The 18,866-nt window shown below is 43.0% G+C and overlaps 1 protein-coding gene across 1 annotated transcript in view; it reads right to left on the reverse strand.

Annotated features, from left to right (window-relative positions):
* LOC124606570 (transcriptional regulatory protein AlgP-like) overlaps nucleotides 1–18,639 on the reverse strand; it is a 101,360-nt gene extending 82,721 nt beyond the window's left edge. Inside the window, exon 1 of the mRNA XM_047138555.1 lies at nucleotides 18,272–18,639. Within this exon, the coding sequence (XP_046994511.1) occupies nucleotides 18,272–18,639 (368 nt within the window). The remainder of the gene's footprint in view (nucleotides 1–18,271) is intronic.
* Between the last annotated feature and the right edge of the window lie 227 nt (nucleotides 18,640–18,866).

Here is an 18,866-nt window from a genome sequence, read left to right on the forward strand (position 1 = left end):
GCTGATGAGACAGGATGCCTAAGTACGTGTCACCTGTCAGAGTCTTATCTAGACATATCAGGGGTCCCATATCAGTCCAACTGCACACTCGCCGCCTCACACCATTACAGAGCCTCCACCAGATTGAACAGTCCCCTGCTGGGATGCAATGTCCATGGATTCATGAGGTTATCTCCATACCCGTACGCGTCCATCCGCTCGATACAATTTGAAACGAGACTCGTCCGCCCATGCAAAATGTTTCCAGTCATCAACAGTTCAACGTAGGTGCTGATGGGTCCAGGTGAGGCGTAAAGCTTTGTGTCGTGCAATAATAAAAGGTACACGAGTGGGCCTTCAGCTCCGAAAGCCCATATAGATGATGTTTCGTTGAATGGTTCGCACGCTAACACTTTTTGATGGCCCAGCATTGAAATCTGCAGCAATTTGCTGAAGGGTTGCACTTCTGTCACGTTGTATGATTCTCTTCAGTCGTCGTTGGTTCCGTTCTCGCAGGATCTTTTCCCGGTTGCAGCGATGTCTGAGATTTGATGTTTTACCTGATTCTTGATACTACGGGAAAATCCCCACTTCATCACTACCTCGGAGATGCCGTGTCCCATCACTCGTGCGCCGATTATAACACCATGTTCAAACTCAGTTAAATCTTGATAACCTGCCACTGTACCAGAAGTAACCGGTATAACAACTGAGCCAGACACTTATTGTCTTAGATAGGCGTTGCCGACCGCAGCGCCGTATTCTACCTGCTTACATATTTCTATATGCGTATACTCATGTCCATACCCGTTTCTTTGGAGCTTCAGTGTACATGCAGAAGTGGTAATTGGTGTCATTCATGCGACGGGCCTGAAGATGACTGACTGGAACGTCGAAACTGGTTGCCTAATAAATCATAAAAATAACGGCTTTCTGTACAGTATTACTGCATTCCATCGCCCAGCCGGTGTCCGATGCTCCTGAACCCAAGATGGGGTTACATTTACTGATTAGATCCATGGTTGCTGCCAGTGGTGACTGCTCTGTGTACTTTTTCTCCCTGTATACCCTCGTAAATCACCCACAAATTAAGTCATGTATTTATAACGCTCGTCTTCCGTTTGCAAGATCGGTATCAGTCCATGTTTGTATCAGAGCCACTATACACGGGGAGCCCGTCGTTGGGGACATGCGGGTCCGCCACACCTCGCTGTTGTTGATCTGAAATTCACTAACTTTCCCTTTTCGCTGCCGTGGGATCGCTAGTCATGCACTCGTCGGATCTAGTTATGGCGATATACCTTCAATTGTGAACTGCGAATGGAATTCTCTTCTACCTGTTTAGTCAGAAGAGAACATACACAACCTAGTAAGAGATGGTTTATAATTCCAGTTATCCAATGGTGTCATCAATTACTCTGCACTTTCACTTCATTACACATTTATAACCAGTCTGCAACTGCAGTCAGGTTATCCAAAACGCACTTCTATGATCTACGTACACGATCTCACACGTATGGATTGCGAACATGCAATTTGAGCAACTCTAATCAGTGAAAAGACCTTTCGATACGTTGACTAAGGAGACCACCGCTGATGACTCTATCTTTAATTAGAGCGTAATGAGCCAGAGCAACGACAGAGACACGCGTGCTCGTGGGGGCCTCCTCCTCGTGACTGCCTTTCCACTGGGTAGCGATATGCAGCTGTCTTTTTCGGCCAATGAACGCCCCAGAAATTTAATCTGACTACGTATATTGCTGTGTAGCTCTGCTAATGGCGTTCTCTTACGTGGCTCACGTCAAGAAACGTCACTAAGGTGTCACGCTGTTAAGTTCTACATCTATATCTGCAAGGATACTCTGGAAATCACATTTGCCTGGCAGAAGGTTCATCGAACCACCTTCACAATTCTCATTATTCCAATCTCGTATAGCGCGCGGAAAGAATGAACACCTGTATCTTTCCGTACGAGCTCTGATTTCCCTTATTTTATCTTGGTGATCGTTCTTCCCTATGAAGGTCGGTGTCAGTAAAATATTTTCACATTCGGAGTAGAATGTTGGTGATTGGAATTTCTTTTAATGATTTTGTTGTTGTGGTCTTCAGTCTTGAGACTGGTTTGATGCAGCTCTCCATGCTACTCTATCCTGTGCAAGCTTCTTCATCTCCCAGTACCTACTGCAACCTACATCCTTCTGAATCTGCTTAGTTTATTCATCTCTTGGTCTCCCTCTACGATTTTTACCCTCCACGCTGCCCTCCAATACTAAATTGGTGATCCCTTGATGCCTCAGAACATGTCCTACCAACCGATCCCTTCTTCTGGTCAAGTTGTGCCACAAACTTCTCTTCTCCCCAATCCTATTCAATACTTCCTCATTAGTTATGTCATCTACCCATCTAATCTTTAGCATTCTTCTGTAGCACCACATTTCGAAAGCTTCTATTCTCCTCTTGTCCAAGCTATTTATCGTCCATGTTTCACTTCCATACATGGCTACACTCCATACAAATACTTTCAGAAATGACTTCCTGACACTTAAATCTATACTCGATGTTAACAAATTTCTCTTCTTCAGAAACGCTTTCCTTGCCATTGCCAGTCTACATTTTATATCCTCTATACTTCGACCATCATCAGTTATTTTGCTCCCCAAATAGCAAAACTCCTTTACTGTTTTAAGTGTCTCATTTCCTAATCTAATTCCCTCAGCATCACCCGACTTAATTCGACTCCATTCCATTATTCTCGTTTTGCTTTTGTTGATGTTCATCTTATATCCTCCTTTCAAGACACTGTCCATTCCATTCAACTGCTCTTCCAAGTCCTTTGCTGTCTCTGACAGAATTACAATGTCATCGGCGAACCTCAAAGTTTTTATTTCTTCTCCCTGGATTTTAATACCTACTCCAAAGTTTTCTTTTGTTTCCTTTACTGCTTGCTCAATATACAGATTGAATAACATCGGGGAGAGGCTACAACCCTGTCTCACTCCTTTCCCAACCACTGCTTCCCTTTCATGCCCCTCGACTCTTATAACTGCCATCTGGTTTCTGTACAAATTGTAAATAGCCTTTCGCTCCCTGTATTTTATCCCTGCCACCTTTAGAATTTGAAAGAGAGTATTCCAGTCAACATTGTCAAAAGCTTTCTCTAAGTCTACAAATGCTAGAAACGTAGGTTTGCCTTTCCTTAATCTTTCTTCTAAGATAAGTCGTAAGGTCAGTATTGCCTCACGTGTTCCAGTGTTTCTCGGGAATCCAAACTGATCTTCCCCGAGGTTGGCTTCTACTAGTTTTTCCATTCGTCTGTAAAGAATTCGTGTTAGAATGTTGCAGCTGTGACTTATTAAACTGATAGACCCTCTTAAATCACCCACAAATTAAGTCATGTATTTACAACGCTCGTCTTCCGTTTGCAAGACCGGTATCAGTCCATGTTTGAATCAGAGCCATTGTACACGGGGAGCCCGTCGTTGGAGACATGCGGGTCCGCCACACCTCGCTGTTGTTGATCTGAAATTCACTAACTTTCCCTTTTCGCTGCCGTGGGATCGCTAGTCATGCACTCGCCGTATCTAGTTATGGCGATATACCTTCAATTGTGAACTGCGAATGGAATTCTCTTCTACCTGTTTAGTCGGAAGAGAACATACACAACCTAGTAAGAGATGGTTTATAATTCCAGTTATCCAATGGTGTCATCAATTACTCTGCACTTTCACTTCATTACACATTTATAACCAGTCTGCAGCTGTAGTCAGGTTATCCAAAACGCACTTCTATGATCTACATACACGATCTCACACGTATGGATTGCGAACATGCAATTTGAGCAACTCTAATCAGTGAAAAGACCTTTAGATATGTTGACTAAGGAGACCACTGCTGATGACTATCTTTAATTAGAGCTTAATGAGCCAGAGCAACGACAGAGACACGCGTGCTCGTGGAGGCCTCCTCCTCTTGACTGCCTTTCCACTGGGTAGCGATCTGCAGCAGTCTTTTTCGGCCAATGAACGCCCCAGAAATTTAATCTGACTACGTATATTGCTGTGTAGCTCTGCTAATGGCGTTCTCTTACGTGGCTCACGCCAAGAAACGTCACCAAGGTGTCACGCTGTTAAGTTCTACATCTACATCTGCAAGGATACTCTGGAAATCACATTTGCCTGGCAGAAGGTTCATCGAACCACCTTCACTATTCTTATTATTCCAATCTCGTATAGCGCGCGGAAAGAATGAACACCTGTATCTTTCCGTACGACCTCTGATTTCCCTTATTTTATCTTGGTGATCGTTCCTCCCTATGAAAGTAGGTGTCAGTAAAATATTTTCACATTCGGAGTAGAATGTTGGTGATTGAATACCGTGAGAAGATTCCGTCGCAACGAAAAACGCCTTTCTTTTAATGATGTTGTTGTTGTGGTCTTCAGTCCTGAGACTGGTTTGATGCAGCTCTCCATGCTACTCTATCCTGTGCAAGCTTCTTCATCTCCCAGTACCTACTGCAACCTACATCCTTCTGAATCTGCTTAGTGTATTCATCTCTTGGTCTCCCTCTATGATTTTACCCTCCACGCTGCCCTCCAATACTAAACTGGTGATCCTTTGATGCCTCAGAACATGTCCTACCAACCGATCCCTTCTTCTGGTCAAGTTGTGCCACAAACTTCTCTTCTCCCCAATCCTATTCAATACTTCCTCATTAGTTATGTCGTCTACCCATCTAATCTTCAGCATTCTTCTATAGCACCACATTTCGAAAGCTTCTATTCTCTTCTTGTCCAAGCTATTTAACGTCCATGTTTCACTTCCATACATGGCTACACTCCATACAAATTCTTTCCAAAATTACTTCCTGACACTTAAATCTATACTCGATGTTAACAAATTTCTCTTCTTCAGAAACGCTTTCCTTGCCATTGCCAGTCTACATTTTATATCCTCTCTACTTCGACCATCATCAGTTATTTTGCTCCGCAAATAGCAAAACTTCTTTACTACTTTAAGTGTCTCATTTCCTAATCTAATTCCCTCAGCATCACCCGACTTAATTCGACTACATTCCATTATCCTAGTTTTGCTTTTGTTGATGTTCATCTTATATCCTCCTTTCAAGACACTATCCATTCCGTTCAACTGCTCTTACAAGTCCTTTGCTGTCTCTGACAGAATTACGATGTCATCGGCGAACCTTAAAGTTTTTATTTCTTCTCCATGGATTTTAATACCTACTTCGAATTTTTCTTTTGTTTCCTTCACTGCTTGCTCAATATACAGATTGAATAACATCGGGGAGAGGCTACAACCCTGTCTCACTCCCTTCCCAACCTCTGCTTCCCTTTCATGTCCCTCGACTCTTATAACTGCCATCTGGTTTCTGTACAAATTGTAAATAGCCTTTCGCTCCCTGTATTTTACCCCTGCCACATTCAGAATTTGAAAGAGAGTATTACAGTCAACATTGTCAAAAGCTTTCTCTAAGTCTACAAATGCTAGAAACGGAAATTTGCCCTTCCTTAATCTAGCTTCTAAGATAAGTCGTAGGGTCAGTATTGCCTCACGTGTTCCAACATTTCTACGGAATCCAAACTGGTCTTCCCCGATGTCAGCTTCTACTAGTCTTTCCATTCGTCTGTAAAGAATTCGCGTCAGTATTTTGCAGCTGTGACTTATTAAACTGATAGTTCGGTAATTTTCACATCTGTCAACACCTGCTTTCTTTGGGATTGGAATTATTATATTCTTCTTGAAGTCTGAGGGTATTTCGCCTGTCTCATACATCTTGCTCACCAGATGGTAGAGTTTTGTCAAGACTGGCTCTCCCAAGGCCGTCAGTAGTTCCAATGGAATGTTGTCTACTCCGGGGGCCTTGTTTCGATTCAGGTCTTTCAGTGCTCTGTCAAACTCTTCACGCAGTGTCGTATCTCCCATTTCATCCTCATCTACATCCTCTTCCATTCCATAATATTGTCCTCAAGTACATCGCCCTTGTATAGACCCTCTATATACTCCTTCCACCTTTCTGATTTCCCTTCTTTGCTTAGAACTGGGTTTCCATCTGAGCTTTTCATGTTCATACAAGTGGTTCTCTTATCTCCAAAGGTCTCTTTAATTTTCCTGTAGGCAGTATCTATCTTACCCCTAGTGAGATAAGCCTCTACATCCTTAAATTTGTCCTCTAGCCATCCCTGCTTAACCATTTTGCACTTCCTGTCGATCTCATTTTTGAGACGTTTGTATTCCTTTTTGCCTGCTTCATTTACTGCATTTTTATATTTTCTCCTTTCATCAATTAATTTCAATATTTATTCTGTTACCCAAGGATTTGTACCAGCCCTCGTCTTTTTACCTACTTGATCCTCTGCTGCCTTCACTACTTCATCCCTCAAAGCTACCCATGCTTCTTCTACTGTATTTCTTTCCCCCATTCCTGTCAATTGTTCCCTTATGCTCTCCCTGAAACTCTGTACAACCTCTGGTTCTTTCAGTTTATCCAGGTCCCATTTCCTTAAATTCCCACCTTTTTGCAGTTTCTTCAGTTTTAATCTATGGGTCATAACCAATAGATTGTGGTCAGAGTCCACATCTGCCCCAGGAAACGTCTTACAATTTAAAACCTGGTTCCTAAATCTCTGTCTTACCATTATATAATCTATCTGAAACCTGTCAGTATCTCCAGGCTTCTTCCATGTATACAGCTTTCTTTTATGAGTCTTGAACCAAGTGTTAGCTTTGATTAAGTTCTGCTCTGTGCAAAATTCTACCAGGCGGCTTCCTCTTTCATTTCTGTCCCCCAATCCATATTCACCTACTACGTTGCCTTCTCTCCCTTTTCCTACTACCGAATTCCAGTCACCCATGACTATTAAATTTTCGTCACCCTTCACTGTCTGAATATTTTCTTTTATTTCATCATACATTTCTTCAATTTCTTCGTCATCTGCAGAGGTAGTTGGCAATAAACTTGTACTACTGTAGTAGGTGTGGGCTTCGTGTCTATCTTGTCCACAATAATGCGTTCACTATGCTGTTTGTAGTAGCTTACCCGCATTCCTATTTTCCTATTCATTATTGAACCTAACCTTCATTACCCCTATTTGTTTTTGTGTTTATAACCCTGTAGTCACCTGACCAGAAGTCTTGTTCCTCCTGCCACCGAACTTCACTAATTCCCACTATATCTAGCTTTAACGTATCCATTTCCCCTTTTAAATTTTCTAACCTACCTACCCGATTACGGGATCTGACATTCCAAGCTCCGATCCGCAGAACGCCAGTTTTCTTTCTCCTGATAACGACATCCTCTTGAGTAGTCCCCGCCCGGAGATCCGAATGGGGGACTATTTTATCTCTGGAATATTTTACCCAAGAGGACGCCATCATCAATTAATGATACAGTAAAGCTGCATGCCCTCGGGAAAAATTACGGCCGTAGTTTCCCCTTGCTTTCAGCCGTTCGCAGTACCAGCACAGCAAGGCCGGTTTGGTTATTGTTACAAGGCCAGATCAGTCAATCATCCAGATTGTTGCCTTCGCAACTACTGAAAAGGCTGCTGCCCGTCTTCAGGAATCACACGTTTGTCTGGCCTCTCAACAGATACCCCTCCGTTGTGGTTGCACCTACGGTACGGCTATCTGTATCGCTGAGGCACGCAAGCCTCCCCACCAACGGCAAGGTCCATGGTTCATGGGGGGAGGCTTTTAATGATGTCCAGCCCAAATCCTGTATCATTTCTGGCACACTCTCTACTATATTTCGCGATAATACAAAACGTGCTACCTTTCTTTGAACTTTTTCGATGTACTCGGTCAGTCCTACCTGGTAAGGATCCCACACCGCGCAGCAGTATTCTAAACGAGGACGGACAAGCGTAGTGTAGGCAGTTTCCTTAGTAGGTCTGTTACATTTTCTAAGTATCCTGCCAATAAAACGCAGTCTTTGGTTAGTCTTCCCCACAATATTTTCAATGTGCTCCTTCCAATTTAAGTTGTTCGTTATTGTAATACCTAGGTATTTAGCTGAATTTACGGCTTTTAGATTAGACTGATTTATAGTTTAACCGAAATTTAACGTGTTCCTCACACTTTCCGGTATTTAGGATCAACTGCCACTTTTAGCACCATTCAGATATCTTTTCTAAATCGGTTTGCAGCTTGTTTTGGTCTTCTGATGACTTCATTAGTCGATAAACGACAGCGTCATCTGCAAACAACCGAAGACGCCTGCTCAGATTGTCTCCAAAATCGTTTATATAGATAAGGAACAGGAAAGGGCCCATAACACTACCTTGGGGAACCCCAGAAATCACTTCTGTTTTACTCGATGACTTTCCGTCAATTACTACGAACTGTGACCTCTCTGACAGGAAATCACAAATCCAGTCACATAACTGAGTAGATATTCAATAAACACTCAATTTGACTACGAGCCGCTTGTGCGGTACAGTGCCAAAAGCCTTCCGGAAATCCAGAAATATGGATCCGATCTAAAATCCCTTGTCAATAGCACTCAATACTTCATGTGAATTGTTGTGTTTCACAGGAACAATGTTTTCTAAGCCCATGTTGACTGTGTGTCAATAGACCGTTTTCTTCGAGATAATTCATAATTGTTGAACACAATATATGTTCCAAAATCCTGCTGCATATCGACGTTAACGATATGGGCCTATAATTTAGTGGATTACTCCTACTACCTTTCTTGAATATTGGTGTGACCCGTGCAACTTTCCAGTTTTTGGGTACGGATCTTTCGTCGAGAGAACGGTTGTATGTTATTGTTAAGTATGGAGCTAACGCATCAGCATACTCCGAAAGGAACCTAATTGATAAACAGTCTGGATCAGAAGACTTGCTTTTATTAAGTTATTTAAGTTGCTTCTCTACTCCGAGGATATTTACTTCTACGTTACTCATGTTGGCTGCTGTTTTCGATTCGAATTCTGCAATATTTACTTCGTCTTCTTCTGTGAAGGCATTTCGGAAGGCTGTGTTTAGTAACTCTGCTTTGGTAGCACTGCCTTCGACAGTATCTCCATTGCTATCGTGCAGAGAAGGCATTGATTGTTTCTTGCCACTAACATGCTTCACATACGACTAGAATCTCTTTGCATTTTCTGCCAGGTGCCGAGACAAAGTTTCGTTGTGGAAACTGTTATAGGCATCTCGCATTGAATTCCGTACTAAATTTCGAGCTTCTGTAAAAGACCGCCAATCTTGGGGATTTTGCTTCTGTTTAAATTTGGCATGTTTGTTTCGTTGTTTCTGCAACAGTGTTCTAACCCGTTTTGTGTAACAAGGAGGATCAGCTCCGTCGTTTGTTAATTTATTTAGTATAAATTTCTCAATTGCTGCCGATACTATTTATTTGAATTTTAGCCACATGTGGTCTACACTTATATTATTACTTTGGAATGAGTCTCCGAGGAAGCCGTCAAGTGTAAGTTTATCTGCTTTTTTGGATAGGTATATTTTTCGCTTGTTTTTCGAGGATTTGGGGATTACAGTACTGAATCTCGCTACGTCAACCCTGTGTTCACTAATCCCTGAATCGATTCTGATGCTCGTTATTAACTCAGGATTATTTGTTGCTAAGAAGTCAAATGTGTTTTCACAACCGTTTACTATTCGCGTGGGCTCATGAACTAACTGCTCGAAATAATTTTCAGAGAATGCATTTAGCACAATTTCGGATGATATTTTATGCGTACCTCCGGAATTAAACATGTATTTTCGCCAACAAATGGCTCTGAGCACTATGGGACTTAACATCTATGGTCATCAGTCCCCTAGAACTTAGAACTACTTAAACCTAACTAACCTAATGACATCACACAACACCCAGTCATCACGAGGCAGAGAAAAGCCCTGACCCCACCGGGAATCGAACCCGGGAACCCGGGCGCGGGAAGCGAGAACGCTACCGCACGACCACGAACTGCGGACTTTCGCCAACATATCGAGGGTAAATTAAAGTCACCACCAACTATTATCGTATGAGTCGAGTACGTGTCTGAAATCAGACTCAAGTTCTCTTTGAACCTTTCAACAACTGTATCCTCTTAATTGGGAGGTTGGTAAAAGGATCTATTTATTATTTTATTCCGGTTGCAAACAATGACGTCAAGTTCCACATCATCTGAAGCTACCGCCCCTCTCTCACACACAAAAGGCTGGTAACACATTGCACAACATTATGAAGTAGTCGGTACGCATTATTTGAGATAAATGTTGCATGCACAGTATATATGTGTGTAGATGTAGATATTTCATTATTTCACTATCCCTATTATGAGTATACGATTATTTTTATACTCTTCATTTCTATTTCCATGTAGTCGATCTACTAATTTATTTAATTCCAGTTACATAATATGTTTCGGCATACAGCTGTCACCAGATATTACAAATGAAATAAATCGGCGTGAAATAACAAGCAAGAAAACAATCATACTTGAAATTCGTACCTTGCATTGACAAATTTTTTCCTCATCAGACAACAAGCTAAATAAAACTGTTTTCAAAGATGAAGAGGAGCATTATGGAAATCACCATGGCGGCTGTTTTATCCACAGTTTACGTTTCTTTCATTTAATTAGCAAGACCTTATGACGAATATCTCCGAAAGATTTCGTGTAAATAGAATTATATGAGTCAATGGTACGATCTGATCTAAAATTGGCATAATCAAGAAAACCACACCGGATTGCCCATTATTATGACGTAAGGGGTTTATAACCCTGATGGCAACTAGAGGCTGGCCATCTGTTGCGGTAAAATAAATGAGACATAAAGACATGCGGGATTCAGGAGACCGTTATTATAAAAGTCAATAGCTCTGCGTTCAGGCTCACTAGGTTGCAATGGTAAAAGTCAGGCACCAGGCAAGGAATAACTAACTCTACGCTCATACAATGCGTTTCGGACGTTATCTACCATCAGATATCCAGCAGCAGTTGCTGCACGTAGATATTCCGTTTCCAGTTCACGACCTATAGTGGCCTCAGTCTGTCTCCTGCGTGTATTTACGAAAGACAGCAGAAAATTTCAGTTTTAAACTAGACCATGTTCCAGCCTTCACGAATACACGGGCCGGTCTGAGTGCTGGCTTCGGCCGGTGTGAGCCTTCGCTAACCCGCCACCATAGAGGATCGTGAGTGGCCGCGCCTAGACACGCCCCACACGTTTTCTATTTTCACAGTTTATGTTAATATCTTGCATCGCCGTGTTACATGAAGGGCGAGCGCAGCAGCTGCAGAATATCCGGCGAACACGATACCAACGCACATTTTGAGCGACGAGTGACGTGTGCGAGCTATTTGTCGATAATGGGAGCTGGTACGGAACTAAAATCTGTTGCTGTCATAAAACACGTGTGGGGTAGTGAAGGTATAGTAAACCCTGACACTTATGGAGAGCTAAAGAGATTGCAAGCTGAGCGGTTCAAAAGGTGATTCTACTAATAGCCTCCCGCTAAGGAAATAGCCAATAATTAGATCTTATAATTAAGGAAACCGACCTAGGTCCATACCACGTAGAATACAGACGTTCACCTCTTGCACCTGTTAGTATCAATCAAAATACACTGTTGGAAAGAATTAGGGGAACACGAGTATCAAAGTCCGGTATGTTAAATCTATTTTGATTAAGGTGGTACCTGTGCTCTTATTGCATGGCTTGAGGTCTTCATTTTCAGTGTAGGCAAAAATTAAATGTGTCATGCCTTACAGTGTTAGGTGACGCCCCATAAGGAGGTGCCTAGAGGTGTCCCTGAGATTTCTAGTGGGGTATGTAGGTGACACTTGTCATTCGTGGACGCTGCACTTAATGAAGCACATGCTGTGCGACAACTTAACGCACTGTAAGTTGCAAGAACGTGCGGCGGAGCTGGGTTAAAATTTCGCATAACTACTTACACCGTACTGTCAACCGGCGTACTGTCAATAGCAATTGTTCCATCTACCTCAGCACAGCGTCTAGTCACCATCCCGCTTCTCTGCAACGTAGGTACTGTCCAGATGATGTTAAAAGCAGCGTTGAAAAATACCATCGTCCGTACTTACGTTTGTAGAGTCCGCACAAACTAAGTAGCTATATCTCCTGTAATATCTTATAACAATTATGTAGAGAGAGATGCACACTGTCTTTGTCAACAGTAGTCCCTTTGTTACCTCCACAAAGGAAATGCAGCCACTGGCTGGAGTTATTGACCACAGGCAACAACTACAAGGTAGGTTTTCAAAAAATCTCATAACAGCAGCCAAATGTTCAAAAGACGTCGCTGAGGTGTACAGCAGTTCAGAGGGAAAGTTCCCATGCTAGCAATCTTCTTTCTCATAAAGTGGCAATGCGTACTTAGTGTAAGCTTAGAATGACTCTTAAGACATAATCACATACTGAATGTGTACGCAAACAACTACGTCCCATTCATTGTTGGAGACAATGCGTGTTCTTCTGAAGGGTGGAGGACGATTGCTTTATCTTTTTAGAAAAATGTCAAGATGTAGCAAAATTTCTTTATTGCCTTGAGAAGCAAAAATAAAAACGTACCATCTGCTCACATTTACACTACTAGCTAATATCACTGATCCTCAGCACACTGTTAATACAGTTTCGTACACACGCAAGACAGCCAGAAATGTACTCCAGTTCTACCCGAATTGTTACGCGATTTCACAGTCTGTATTCTGTCCGTGAGTTTACATTCGGTACCTTTCAGTGGATTCTTTAAAAGAAGTAGCGCGCCAAAAATTTTTCCGTATTTGAATACTGAACGTGCCACGCGGTATTTCACTACACGAAGGCCAAGAGTTCACACGCGTTTATCTCTCCAACTAATTCCTTCACAAAGCTCAAATTTTCACAATCTGTCCGTAAATGCATTCAACATGACCTGCACGTCCGACAGCGAGACCATGACTGCCTCAATTGTGTTGCTCACAGTGCATATACTACTTGATAGAGCGCGGGAAAGACTTCACTCTGATTGGTTGATGTTTCAAGATCATATTCGCGCCTAAACTGTTTTACTCCAGTCAACATTCAAGGATGCATTAACGCCATTTTATGCTGCAAATATTAATAAAATGTTCCACCAAACCAAACCAAACGAAAACTAATCTTGAAATAACTTTTGAAAAACATTACAAATAACTACTCTGGCTACCTTCTTATGAAAACAAGCACACTTGGACATACGTCATCAGCAAGTAGGGAGAATTACAGCCTTCGTTGCACACTTTCCCATGACCAAGTTACACAATGTTTAACATGAGGTAATATTGAATCTTGACGCATGTCCCTCACACATGCTCTCATTTACTCTCATTTATTTACACAACAAAACAAATAGTTATTAAATGAATATTAATTCTTACTGAATTCTCTATTACGAAAACGAAAAATAGTGTACGTTATTTAAGCATAAAAATTCAAACTTACTGACGTTTTGCAAACTTCAGTAGTGATTCCAACTGATAGCAAAGGACAAAACTGTTATGCATCCGAACTGACTTCAATCTTACTAGTGTCGGTTTTTGGTAATTTGCTCTAACTTTGAAAGTATCCCAGCCAGAAATATGAGATTTTACAACCAGCTTCTTTTTAATAACAAAAGGCTACATATTAAGTTTTATCAAAATTGAATAACATTTGGTATCATTTATTTAGATTCTTAGGGACTTGAACATTCTGTCGCTGGAACTGACACAAGTAGCGCTCCCCACGGCCGTGCTAGCGACAGGTGCGAGTGAATCACGCTGAGATACATGCGGCTGTCACCACCACCGGCTCCAAAGCTACGAGCCCCTTCTGCATTAAAACACTATTGCGGTTTGACTCGCGACGTTACAGGCGGTCTATTTGATCAAGAAAGGGCCGGCTTTCGGTCGTGTTACTGCAGATGCCAGTGCTCTGCACGTGTCATCCACAGATTGTGGACACACTACAGGAAGATAGGTCAGTACAAAGGCGAGTTGGACGAGGTAACCGACGCGTTACAACCCCACGTGAAGAACGATATCTGGCTTTCTCTGCATGGTGGAGTCCTATAGGAGGTGCATTCAAGTTCTAAGGCCTCCGATTTTTTTTCTAATTAACTACTCATCCGAAATCGATGAAACTGGCGTTACTTCTCGACGTAATCGCCCTGCAGACGTACACATTTTTCACAACGCTGACGCCATGATTCCATGGCAGCGGCGAAGGCTTCTTTAGGAGTCTGTTTTGACCACTGGAAAATCGCTGAGGCAATAGCAGCACGGCTGGTGAATGTGCGGCCACGGAGAGTGTCTTTCATTGTTGGAAAAAGCCAAAAGTCACTAGGAGCCAGGTCAGGTGAGTAGGGAGCATGAGGAATCACTTCAAAGTTGTTATCACGAAGAAACTGTTGCGTAACGTTAGCTCGATGTGCGGGTGCGTTGTCTTGGTGAAACAGCACACGCGCAGCCCTTCCCGGACGTTGTTCTTCAAAACATTTTCGTAGGATGCACCTGTTACCGTAGTGCCCTTTGTAACGCAATGGGTAAGGATTACGCCCTCGCTGTCCCAGAACATGGGCACCATCATTTTTTCAGCACTGGCGGTTACCCGAAATTTTTTTGGTGGCGGTGAATCTGTGTGCTTCCATTGAGCTGACTGGCGCTTTGTTTCTGGATTGTAAAATGGCATCCACGTCTCATCCATTGTCACAACCGACGAAAAGAAAGTCCCATTCGTGCTGTCGTTGTGCGTCAACATTGCTTGGCAACATGCCACACGGGCAGCCATGTGGTCGTCTGTCAGCATTCGTGGCACCCACCTGGATGACACTTTTCGCATTTTCAGGTCGTCATGCAGGATTGTGTGCACAGAACCCACAGAAATGCTAACTCTGGAGGCGATCTGTTCAACAGTCATTCGGCAATCCCCCAAAACAATTCTCTCCACTTTCTCGATCATGTCGTCAGACCGGCTTGTGCGAGCCCGAGGTTGTTTCGGTTTGTTGTCACACGATGTTCTGCCTTCATTAAACTGTCGCACCCATGAACGCACTTTCGACACATCCATAACTCCATCACCACAAGTCTCCTTCAACTGTCGATGAATTTCAATTGGTTTCACACCACGCAAATTCAGAAAACGGATGATTGCACGCTGTTCAAGTAAGGAAAACGTCGCCATTTTAAGTATTTAAAACAGTTCTCATTCTCGCCGCCGGCGGTAAAATTCCATCTGCCGTACGGTGGTGCCATCTCTGGGACGTATTGGCAATGAACGCGGCCTCCTTTTAAAACAATGCGCATATTTCTATCTCTTTCCAGTCCGGAGAAAAAAAATCGGAGGCCTTAGAACTTGAATGCACCTCGTACATACCGCTCGAGCACTAGAAGTCTGTCTCCGATCAGACTGTAATGAACAGATTTCGAGAAAGGACCGTACGATCCAGACGTAATGTTAGAGTAACCCACTTGACGCAACAACATCTTGCAGCGCGCCTTCAGTTATCCTGTTCCCACGTCAAAGTACGATTATAACTTCGTCTCTGGTGGAGGGTGTTATTCACAGACGAGTCCAAATATCATTTGACGCAAATTAATGGGCATATCCGTGTGTGAAGACCTATGATGAGCGATACCTGCCAAATGTTGTACAGGAAATCGACGTATTTCCAAGCTTCTGTGATGTTGCGAGGAAGATTCAGTGTAGACGGCAGCACGGATCTTGTCGTTGTCCATAGTCGCCTTACACCAGGCAGTACATTGAACATATTATATTGGACCTTGTGGTGGCTGCTGCGTACGGTGAAGGCCATGAATTTCTTCTAATGCCAGGGCCCATGAGACGGACGTCAGCAGGGATCTCTTGTGAAGCCTGGACATTGAAGTAATGGAGTGGCCGACGGTGAGTCCCGACATAAATCCCGTCGTGCAAATGTGCGATATAGTTGACAAAGGTGTCCTATCCCATGACAGACTCTCCAAGAACTCTCATAGGCTCTCATTGAAGAATGGGAACGGATATCACAGGGTGACCTCCGTAGACGTATACGAAGCATGCCACGTAGATCTCATGCAGTGATAAACGCTCACGGACGTCATACACATTATTGAAACTCTCAAAGTCCAATGAAAAGGCCCAGGTAACGAGCCGGATGATTGTTTCTACTTTGTTTTCAACACCTATAGGACATTTTAATTCTTTTTATGTAAACTATCGAGATGTAATAATGTTTTGTTACGTTCTTGATTTATGAAAGATAAAGCAATGATTTGGTAACATACCGAGTCCTCAATTATTGCTTAATGGAATATGACATACAACTAAAATGTCTTCCCTTATTCTTTTTAGTACACTATATCGCTTTACGAGGAACATATATGGATGGACTACTCATCAATTTTCAGTTAAAATATTTATATTTTTCGGGTGCAGAAGAACCACAGTAAAAGATGGAGTAATTGACAAGACTCTCCAACTCTACAAGACAACTCTACGGTATGAGAGCAGGCCTGAAGATTAATTAGTGCAAGAACAAAATAACATATAAACAGTATTCCGATACGAAAATAGTAATGATGATTATTTTAGGGAAATAATTAATACATTTTTAAATTGTTTTACAGCTGAGAGTAATAAGCGGATGCGCACTTGATGAAACAAATAGGAAAATAAAAGAGATTTAGAGTTCATCTGAGAAATTCAGTGTGCTTTAAACGAAAAGTTAACTGTGCAAACCAGCTCCAGTATTGAGGATGCCCGTTGAACAATGGAAGGTGCATGTTGGGCACGTCTACAAGGGACAAAGAAATAAACAAACAGATAAGTTTACTTTTCTTTGGACATAAACACCGTTCGCAAAAAATTTATGAAATGACAAAATCTGCGGCATCCATTGTAATCGCTGTTTACTTTCCACTGTTACCATTTCTGCTACAACTTTCATACAGTTTTTGTACGAATTGTATGCAGCAGTTGTAATTTTTGTGTTCGTCCACCATTTTCTGCTGACTCGATAGCTTTTCAATTAGCACTGAAAACGGAAAAAGCCGAAAATCACCAATATTAGAAAATAACCAATAATTATTTCGTCTGAAAATCAATATATGGTTTCTGCTAGAAACTTACATTATAAGCAAGGGTTTTAAAAAAACACCATTTTAGGACCAAACATGCCCACTGCACAATCGGTTGCCGGAAGGCATACTGAAGCGTCGCTTTTCTTTCAGATGTGTGTTTAACTGTGAAGCAGGGTCGTAAGAGAGTTATAGGTAGGTGCCAGTTGCCCGGGCGGCTCCCCCCGTTTGAGGTTCGAGTCCTGCCTCTGGCATGGGTGTGTGTGTGTCGTCCTTAGCGTTAATTAATTTAATTTAGATTAAGTAGTGAGTAAGATTAGGGACCGGTGAGCTCAGCAGTTAGGTCCCATCAGACTTAACCACAAATTTCCAAAATTTAGGTGCCAGTTTCTCCGACAACTCTACAGGACTGCTATGGTGATGCAGGCGTGGTTAGAAAGAACAACAGAAAAGACGGTTGGTATGAGTTGTCTTTGTGCCTTAAGAAATTTTTCCGGTGCATAAAGTTGTTTAAATAAGGTAAATTACTCCCGAAGCGCTTAATTTTGCATTATTAATCAGATGCTGTGCAAGTTATTAATCAGATATGCTTGCATAAATCATTATCAGTCAGTTACACTTGAATATTCAGTACTAGTCGGCTTATGTGGCAGAGCAGTTCTAAGCGCTTCAGTCCGCAACCGCGCTGCTGCAACGGTCACAGGTTCGAATCCTGCCTCGGGCATGGATGTGTGTGATGTCCTTAGGCCGCCTAGTTTTAAGTAGTTCTACGACTATGGGACTGATGACCTCAGATGTTAAGTCCCATAGTGCTTAGAGCCATTTGAATTCATTGCTAGTGCACTGTGTTTGTATATTCATCATTAGTTAGATATTCATATGCTTGTATATTCCATAAGGTGGAGCAATTTTCAGCTTAAAAATACCACATGCCAATCAGGACAATTCAATTGCCAAGTGAGAACAAAAGTCTATACCTGGATACATGTGTGGTCGACTGACCCCTGTTCCACCTCAGTATTCTTCCACTGAAAATAATGTGATACTGCAGTATGTACTAAATTTCGACGACACCATCTGCTCAGGGCAGCTTATTCTGCCACCTTATCACTGCCACCACCTCATGCCAGCTAGAGTGTGTTCCCAGTTTGGTCACCTGGTAACCCTTTGATGAAGCGGAGTTACACGCCCGTGGGACAGGTGTCTCGCTGTCACTTTTAGACGGGTGTTACCCGGGGACAGGCAGGCTGTCGTGCCAAAAGGGGCAGTGCGGAGCGGAGTGGGGGCCCAGCGCCGACCTTGCCTGCCTGTGGCGCCGGCGGCGCCCGCGGCTCGGCATGCGAGACGGTCTCGCCTGGGGCTGAGGCTGGGGGCTGATCGCCAGCAGCGATGCGGCCGCGCCAGACCCCGGCCACTGGGACTGGACTGGGCTGGGCTCGGCCGCGGCGGACCGCTTCCCGTGACCCGGGGTCGAGGGCGGCGCCGAGACGGCGCCGAAGCCACCTGGCCGTCTGCCGGCTGGACCGGCAGCCAGCGCTGCTCCCAGCAGCTCAGCCCGTGTACATTGTGTGAAGCTCATTTGTGCTCTCTTGGGTGGCATGCTCACACTCCTTGATCGTGGTTGCATCCAACAACAACAGCCCCAGCTGTTTAACTCTCAGAACCAAAAACATACGAACAACTGCAGTGTGCTCATTCATAATGATTTTTTATGGTGGCATACAAACCAGAGACGATCTATCTGTAGTCCCTCTGTTTCCTGTCACAGAACACATCCCCTTAGCCGAGCGGAGATAAACCTGTTTCAACCATTCCAATATTCATTAT

Source organism: Schistocerca americana, chromosome 3, assembly GCF_021461395.2.
Source record: "Schistocerca americana isolate TAMUIC-IGC-003095 chromosome 3, iqSchAmer2.1, whole genome shotgun sequence".
NCBI classification, from domain to species: domain Eukaryota; kingdom Metazoa; phylum Arthropoda; class Insecta; order Orthoptera; family Acrididae; genus Schistocerca; species Schistocerca americana.